At 35.0% G+C, this 9,189-nt stretch overlaps 1 protein-coding gene across 3 annotated transcripts; it reads left to right on the forward strand.

Moving 5' to 3' along the window:
- Positions 1-8,143, forward strand: LOC108197833 (leucine-rich repeat receptor protein kinase HPCA1). Of its 3 annotated transcripts, none has more exons than XM_064085625.1 (20): positions 1-19; positions 174-293; positions 784-904; positions 989-1,060; positions 1,202-1,276; positions 1,367-1,438; positions 2,596-2,757; positions 2,852-2,926; positions 3,655-3,726; positions 3,853-3,924; positions 4,006-4,074; positions 4,207-4,281; positions 4,647-4,718; positions 4,868-4,999; positions 5,095-5,567; positions 5,675-5,818; positions 5,908-6,044; positions 6,471-6,690; positions 7,010-7,245; positions 7,441-8,143. In XM_064085625.1, the coding sequence occupies exons 2-20, from the start codon at positions 212-214 to the stop codon at positions 7,894-7,896; spliced, it is 2,817 nt and encodes a 938-aa protein (XP_063941695.1). In that variant the 5' UTR covers positions 1-19; positions 174-211; the 3' UTR covers positions 7,897-8,143. The 3 variants fall into 3 exon arrangements, with proteins under 3 accessions (XP_063941695.1, XP_017221034.1, XP_017221035.1); XM_017365546.2 differs by lacking the exon at positions 1-19 and adding an exon at positions 52-70; XM_017365545.2 differs by lacking the exon at positions 1-19 and having other exon boundaries at positions 30-293.
- Positions 8,144-9,189: the final 1,046 nt, after the last annotated feature.

Consider the following 9,189-nt stretch of genomic DNA (forward strand, 5'->3'; position numbering starts at 1 on the left):
ATTAATGGTGTATAAAACTGTAAGAAATTTTTGGACTTAGTCTAGTTTATGTTGAATAAACACAACTTGGGTATCATCAGAAACTTGTTTTCGATTTTTATGTCATTCAGCTTATGATATTCCAAGAATCAGGTTTTCTCATAGTTTGAGAGTGTTCTTCTTTTTGGTGACAGAAATTTAGATACTCGAGCACACGGCTTGATTCAGAAATATGGGTCCAAGGTTTAAGGTTTGGGTGCTGGTCATTTGCATTCAAATTTGTGTTATAGAAGCTGTTACAAATCCTAATGACTGTAAGTTTGTTTGAATTTAATTTGCTGATAAGGTTATAATTAATGTGGTTTTGCTTACATGTTGACACTTGATTGCCTAATTTTTACAGTCTGAAATCCTTTCAGTCTATTTGCACTTGCAAATTGGAATACATATTAAGAGTTTAAATAGTTAAACTTCATTCACCTTTGTACAAAGGTTCTATCAATGCATTTCTTGTTAAAGATATATGATCAATGCATTTCTTGTTAAAGATATATGATCGGATTAAGCTCATTTACTAGTAATTTATGTTTGTAAATTTGTAAGTTGTACATGGTGAAATTTTTTCATTCCGATGTTCAAACTGGACCTGGTAATCTCACTTGTTTTCTGTGAACTCATATTGCTTACACTTGTAACTAGAAAGTTCAGAAAGTATACTTCTAATTGCTTGTGTGATTTGGAACTAACCAAGTTAGGACTTGAAGATACTCCTACTAGTGTTTGAATGAAGTTGGTTTAATGCAGTGGCAGCACTAAATGCGCTCAAGTCTAGCTGGAAGAAGTTGCCACCAAACTGGAAAGGTGCAGATCCTTGTAATAGCAGTTGGGTAGGAGTTGTGTGCAATAAGACACGTGTTACCTCCCTGTATGTCGAGCAAGTTAATACTACATTCTAGTTGTTTATTCTGCACATCTCCTTGCTGAGTTTAGTTTTACCATCACCATATAGGAAATTAGCAGGCATGGGCTTGGTTGGTACCTCACTTTCAGATGTAACATCTCTTTCCGAGTTGGTGAAATTGTAAGTTTTCTTCTTCATTCTCTTTCTAAATAAATTTCAGGTGATGGACTAATCAAACATCTTATGAATTTATAGTCCTCTCCCTTGGTAACAATACTTGTTGGTATTCTACACTTCTTATTCATCCAATTTCATGTGCAGGGATCTTTCCAATAATAAGGGCCTAGAAGCAAATCTTCCTCCATCCATTGGAAATTTGAAGAATCTGGATACTCTGTAAGAAAAGCTCAATGTTGCTTGTATGGTTAGATAATCAGATTGTGTCGTGTGATTGATTTTTAAGTAACCCTTTTTTCCTGAATGCAGAATGCTAGTTGGATGCGGTCTTTATGGCAAAATTCCAGAATCAATAGGGTCTCTGAACAATCTAATCTATATGTAAGGATATATGTCTCTCTATTTTATTTAAAATGTTGTGACATGGTGCAGCAAGTATTCTGACTACTTGGGTAATTACTATATACTAGCCTTTAACCCGTGCAAAGCACGGGCGGGTATATAATTCGTAAATTATTAATTATAATTTAAATCGTAACGTCATTTTATTAGTATTTTAGTATTAATGAATTGGATTTTAATTAAATTATATTAACCAACTCATTGTATCTTCTAACGGAAATTTAGCTTTCGCAATTTATTATCTATCTATAAATATTTTTCTGATATTAATATGTGACAGTTTACTATTCAATTAATTTTAAATCAAAATTTTCATATTTCATATATCTTCATATGTTACGTAATGGTTCGTATTTGTAATGAAATATAACATGTTAGAGTTAAATTTCGAGTAGATTACGTTATAATTAAAAAGTAGCGTTTCCAATTATTTATATGTATTTTAGACAAAAAATATTCAAAATTGTATATTTATAATTAGTTATACATTTATTTATAAATATTTTTTAATATTAATATATGTTATTAACAATAGTTTCACCTTTTTTCAACTAATTATAAATTATATTTAAAAGATATTAATATACATCAGGAGTGTTTTTAGTATATGAAACTGTTTAATATATATCTACATGTTGCAGACTTTTAGTTTTATAGGAGTGTACCAAACCAAAATTTTGTACGACTACAAATTATACCCATGTTGGCTTTTTATAGTATAGTATAGATATATTAGCACCTCCCAAAAGGCCTCATACTTTCTTATATTCTAGCTTTCTGTCCCGTGTCGATGGGTTAAATTACTACTCAGAATAGATGGCTTAATAGATAACATGTAGTTGATATCCCTAAATAACAACTTAAGGCTAAGAATGAGCCTGGTAGTGGGTATCATTTGGAATGCCTCAAAGATATAAGCAAAACTAATTCCTAAAGCAGTGTCCTTGTAGTGCTCACGTTACACGAGACTGCTTATAAGTGACTCAAACAGTTTTGTCATTTTTGTTTCACATATATAATCTATTTATCTTCAAATATATTGTGCTGGAGGTTATATAAGGACCAATTCACAAATTCACATTGTAATTCCATGTCAGAATTTAACATACTGAAAATTGTTTGATGATTCTTCACAGAGGTCTAAACAAAAACAGCTTTACTGGAGTAATTCCACATACCATAGGCAACTTATCGAAGCTCTCATGGTTGGATTTAAGTGACAACAAGCTTACTGGGAACCTTCCAGTCTCTACTGAAATTGAATCTGGCTTGGACTTGTTACTTAATGCAAGGCACTTGTACGTCCTATATATTGCTTAATACAAGTCTTTTCTTTTAAAAAATATAAATTAGTTCCGGTTCTCAATTGTAAATTTATGTCCTACTCTTCAGTCATTTGTCAAAGAATCAGTTATCTGGAAACATCCAGCCTCAACTTTTTAGCTCAAAGATGCAGCTGCTGCATTTGTAAGTACACTCAACCTGCTGACAATAGATACTGTATGTTGTATGTTTGCTTTGAGTAAATAGGTAAAATTGCTGAACAAACAACATCATTGTTTTCATACAAGTAGTACTAAAAGAAGTTTGAGAATATACGTTTTTGACATATGTAGCTCTTGTAATGTAGGCATTGTTGACTCATGTTAAAAATCTTTAACATTGAAAGATGAATCTAGCATGCAGTGTAAACTCTTCTCATAGCTCACTTAAAGCAAACTTCCATTGCAGGAAGTGAAGCTAGCCTTCAATAGTTATATGTAACCTTTTCCTTTTAACACGTTTTATCAATTTAGGTTAAAATTATTAGTAGCTTGAGGTCTTATGAAGAACAATTGATATCTCATTGCTTACAAGTTTGACTTTACTGCTGGCTTTTTAGTAACAACAAAGGCATCTCAGGTTGGCCTTTGTCTAAATGCGGTACCACTGTATTTAAGACTGATTGTTTTCAAAGGCATGGAATATATTGTGCATGCCTCCGTGACTCTGATGATTCCTTCTCAGTTTGCTCTGACTAGGAGACCGGTGAACTGCTAATCTAGATATGGGAGCTCTTGGTAGATTCGTTGCAATATCTTGATACAACTGCTAATAAGTTGCATTGGAACTGGAGTTACCTAAAATTTCAAACTCTTACAGAATATAAGTCAACGTGGACAATATATAATTAGAATGACTTCATCTTGTAACAGAGTTTTGGATCAGAACAATTTCACTGGAGCAATACCCAACACAATAGGATTGTTGCTGACCCTCAAAACATTGTGAGTACTGTTTCCAGATAATTCATCTAAACTCAAACAGCACATTGTGCATTCTTAGTATCTTGATTGTTGTCTTTTTCTTTTTTTTTTTGATAAATCTTGATCGATGTCTTTTGTTGTGTTCAGACGCTTGGATAGGAATTTTTTGACTGGTCCGGTCCCAGAAAGACTCAGCAATCTTGGCAATCTCACTGAGCTGTATGTCTATAAATAAAATAGCTTGCCAAAGAAAATTCTGAATCAAAGTTTTGACATTAGTGGCTGATTAAAAACTTTCAGGCATTTATCCAACAATCTTCTGGAAGGACCTTTTCCTAACCTCACTGGCATGGTCTCCCTTAATTATCTGTAAGATGGTGTGATATCTATTCGCATTAATAGTTATTAGATGAATTACTTATAAGTATCTCAACCTAGAAACTATGACAGTGAGTATGACACTTTCTTTCTGTAGAATTCTGATTATGAAGTTATTTGCAGGGACATGAGCAATAACAGTTTTGACCCCACAGACGTTCCAACATGGTTTTCAGACCAACAGAACTTGACAACATTGTATAGTTCTCCCACTTAACAATTAACACACATTTACATGGTTTTTACTTTCTTGATCTCTTGAAGTGTACATAGAAAACGACACACATGTGTTAACCAAAAACTCTGATGCATAACTGTTTTTGTTGGACATGACCACATGATTTTGGTTTCAATAATGAGCATAATACAAAATCTCTCAGGCCTATAACACAATTTCAAATTAGTTTTTTCTGCATATTCTAGAGTAGTTTTTTGTCCTGTTACCCGATTAATTAGTTTCATATAGACAATCTTGTTGTTCTGACATTCTGTTTGAGTCATCTCGAATACTGAGAAGTAGAATTCTAATATACAAATGAACTCTTTATATTTCTCACTGACAGGTTAGCCGAAAGAACACAACTTCAAGGAAGAATTCCATCCAGCCTATTTGGCCTTCGTCGTTTAGAATCTGTGTAAGAATCAGCTTATCTTTGAACATAAGTAAATCTAGCAAACAGAGCCTGTCATAAACTTCACTACTTCAGTGTTAGAAGAAGTAAGTTTATATATGTGACATTTAAGAATTGCAGACGTAATATCATGTTTTTGAATATGCTAACAGGGTGCTAAGCAACAATAACCTGAGTGGCACATTGGATCTTGGCAGTGGCTACAGCAGTAACTTGACACTTACACTAAATAACAATTCCATCACAGGCTTTCAACAAGAGGCTCAATACAACCTCAACTTAACGTAAGGCTTTTAATCTTCATCTATTCTAGAATAACTTGTATTTATTTTTATGTTAAAGGAATTTCTAACAATCTTCTGTTCTCTTATTTGTACAGACTAGACGACAATCCGATATGTAGGGGCACAGGAGCTAGAGACGACTACTGCACAAAAATTCAATTTGTAATACCCTTGGATTTCTGCTTTCCAGCGGTCTGCGTTTCAGATAATATCAACAAAATTTGTCAAAGTGTGAACAGCAAGTTGAAGCCATATACCGGAACCTTAAATTTCCTTGCTGTTTCCTTCTCAAATTTGCAAAGCCCCGTTTATTATGAATCTCTCTCAGCTTCTATTATGTCAGCTTTTAATAGGAGTAATCTTCCAGTAAATTCAGTTGTTTTTTGCACTCCGTCGTTTGATCTGTCTTCTCACTTTCAAGTCAGAATTCAAATATTTCCCTCCGGTCAAGATTCTTTCAATCGAACAGGAGTGAGTGATGTTAGTAACACACTCACCCGCCAACTTTTTCTGCTTAGTCCTTTCTTTAGACCCTTCACCTTTATTCACGATCTATACGAGTTTGAAGGTATGAATTAATAATTTGTTGAATATAAATTCTGAAGTTAATATGTGCTCAATATATCTTATAACGAAACACATGAATACCCATATTTTCTTTTCATTTATTTACAGGAGAAAAGAAGTCATCAAATGCTGGCCTTATTGTTGGAGCTACAATGGGTTCGCTACTCTTGGTATTAGTAATCTGTGCTGGTATATATATTTTCTTTTTGAAGGGAAAAGTCAAGAACGCGATTAAAAATAGTAGCCCTTTTGGTAAATTACTTTGCTTTTCTGAAAATTTGTTGCCTTGCTGTGATTCTGGTTAGTTGGATTTTATTTATTTTTCTGTGTGGTTGATGCAGCATCATGGAACCCGGATAACAGAAGTGGTGGTGTTCCTCAGCTACAAGGTGCCAAGTGGGTCTCCTTCGAAGAGCTTAAGAAATGTACCAACAATTTTTCAGATGAAAGCATCATTGGTTCTGGGGGATATGGAAAGGTATTTTTAATTTTTTTTTCTGCATTTGATCTGTTTAATTGGATGTGCCTTACTGCTTTCTCCTTCCTACCAAGATTAAGATAATACTACTCCTATGTTACATAAGAAACTCATCCCTTGTAACTAGGATGGAATGCGAGAGACTTGTGGATTGAACACGACCTTCTCCTTTTAAGATAGGATGACGACTTGCTTTTCTCACCCTATAATCCAATTTATTAAGTGCAAGTAATGTGGCGTTCATAAGAGAGTAGTAAAACTTGGTCTGTGCCAGGATTTAAGTTTTCTGGCTACCAGGTTTTGCTTAAAACAGTACATAACATATCGTAATATATATAATCTCATGCTTCTTAGAATATTTTCTGCCATGCAAGCTGAGTTTGTTAATTGTCGATAATGCAATAATACTGGCTATGTTGTTTGCAGGTATACAGAGGAAAGTTAACCAGCGGAGAATTAGTGGCCATTAAAAGAGCTCAACATGGATCACTACAGGGTGATCAGGAATTCAAAACTGAGATCGAGTTATTATCAAGAATTCATCATAAAAATGTTGTCAGCCTTGTTGGTTTCTGTTATGAGCAAGGAGAACAGATTCTCATATATGAGTTTATCTCTAATGGTACACTGAAGCGGAATCTTTCAGGTACCATTTTCTTGCTGAATTCAGTCACGCTCAGTAACTCTCAATACTATTTACTCCCCTGCAAAAAACAAATTTGTAGCATTTTATATATCATAGTGATGTTAAACCCACCATGCCCGTTACTAGAGGAACGAATTTAATGAATTTTCTACCTTATTACGATCTTTCAACCGTGCTGCAAACTTAATTATGAGATTTAAGCCCAGGATATATAACTTTTGGTATAAGGTTCGACAATAGATAAAAAATATTGAACGCTGACATGAAAGAAGATGTTCATTTTATGCTGTATTGACAACTCTGGACATGCTCTGTGCAGGGGAATCAGGAATCAGGCTGGACTGGGTGAGGAGAATTAAAATTACACTAGATTCGGCCAGAGGGCTGGCATACATGCACGAGCTGGCCAATCCTCCGATCATACACCGCGACATTAAGTCAACCAACATATTGCTGGATGATAAATTGAATGCCAAGGTTGCTGACTTTGGCATATCGAAACCTGTCAGTGATATTGCAAAGGGATATATTACCACGCAAGTCAAAGGGACAATGGTTAGTATCTTAGACGAACATTCTTAATATGCAAACTGCAATATTTTCTTCTCTTATATATGAAACTTAGTAGACAACTCAGGAATAGCCTAATAGCCAAGGCCAATGTAGTTAAATTCTCATTTATTGAAAAATATAAATTGTGCCATTTGGAAAAAGGTCATTTATAATGCGGAAATTTATGTATGAATGCAGGGGTACATGGATCCTGAATATTACATGACCAACCAGTTAACCGAGAAAAGTGATGTATACAGCTTTGGAATTGTAATGTTGGAGTTGTTAACTGCAAGAGCTCCAATTCAGCATAATAAGCATATTGCAGGAGAGGTCAAGGAGGCCCTCGGAAACTTTCAGAACATTCTTGATGTGAAGCTAGGATTAGCCTCATCACTCGGGGGTTTGCAAAAATATGTCAGCTTAGCAATGAAGTGTGTCAAAGAGACAGGAGCCGAAAGGCCTACAATGAGTGAGGTTGTGAGAGAAATCGAGAACATAATGCAGTTAGCAACTCCGGACCCCGACCCTGAATCCTATTCAACTTCTTCAATTCACAATAGTGGTGCTGACAAGGATCTCTACCATCCATATGACGACGATGACTTTGATCGTAGCAGAACGTCAGTACCTTTTGAGACAGAGCTCAGGTGATACTTTTGTCTTACATCGCGATCTCAGAATCAGTTGCATCGAGTTATCTGTTCATCGATATATAGATCAAACTCATTAAATTTTAAGTAGTGAATGTATAATGAGTAGTGTAGTACCAATGTTTATACCATGTACATGAAGTTTTGTAAGTCAACTTGTGCCCTGAAACAAGCTGTTTCAACTCATTTTGTGATTGATTGGTTTGGATTTGAATTAATATACAGCCTGCAAATACTATTCGAGCAAATTGTCCGTCTGTCACAATTAACTATCCACTATTTCTTTACAGAAAATTATATCACAATGTCCAAAATAACTCACTATAATATCTGCACCAACACTGTCCTAACCATAGTACAGGAATAGCTAAAACTGGTAATGCCAAGTTCGATGAGAATGACGAGACCAGTGGGAGCATAAAGAAAAAAGATGTGATCATTCAAGAAGCAAGGGTACCAATTCTACTACCTATTATTTCGAAAGGCCCTGATTCTGACAAATAGGTTGATGCAATGAAGGATGAATTAAAATCCATGAGTGATAATCAGGTCAGGGAAATTGTTCAACTCACGCCGGGTCATAAAGCAATTGGTTGTAAATGGGTATACAAAACCAAACGTGATTCTAAAGGCGATGTTGAACGATGTAAAGCTCGACTTGTGTTCAAAGGTTTTTATCAAAAAGAAGGCATCGATTATTTCGAGACTGTTTCTCTAGTTTCCAGAAAAGATTCTTTTAGAATCATCATGGCATTAGTAGCTCATTATGATCTCGAGTGGCATCAAATGGATATCAAAACCGCGAACCTGAATGGAGACTTGGAAGAAGAAATATATATGTGTCAACCCGCAGGCTTCATAATTGAAGGGCAAGAGCATATGGTCTGCAAACTTAGGAAATCAATATATGGACTAAGGAAAGCTTCCAGAAATTGGTATTTAAAATTTCATGATACCATTACAAATTTCGGTTTCGCTGAAAATGTTGTTGATACCTGCATATATGAAAGATATGGGGGAAGCTTCCTATGTTCTAGGCCTCGAGATTTTTCGTGATAGAACACAAAGAATTTTGGGCTTGTCTCAAAAGACCTATATTAATAAAGTTCTTAGGAGATTTAACATGGATTCTTGTTCCGCTAGTCCTGTTTCATTGCGTAAAGGAGACAAACTTGTTCTTAAGAATGTCCGATGACACTTATGGAATGAGAAGAAATGCAGAATTATCCTTATGCATCTCTCGTGGAGAGCCTGATGTATGCACAGGTCTGTACCAGGCCTTACATTAGCCATG

Source organism: Daucus carota, chromosome 9 (assembly GCF_001625215.2).
Source record: "Daucus carota subsp. sativus chromosome 9, DH1 v3.0, whole genome shotgun sequence".
Taxonomy (NCBI): Eukaryota; Viridiplantae; Streptophyta; class Magnoliopsida; order Apiales; family Apiaceae; genus Daucus; species Daucus carota.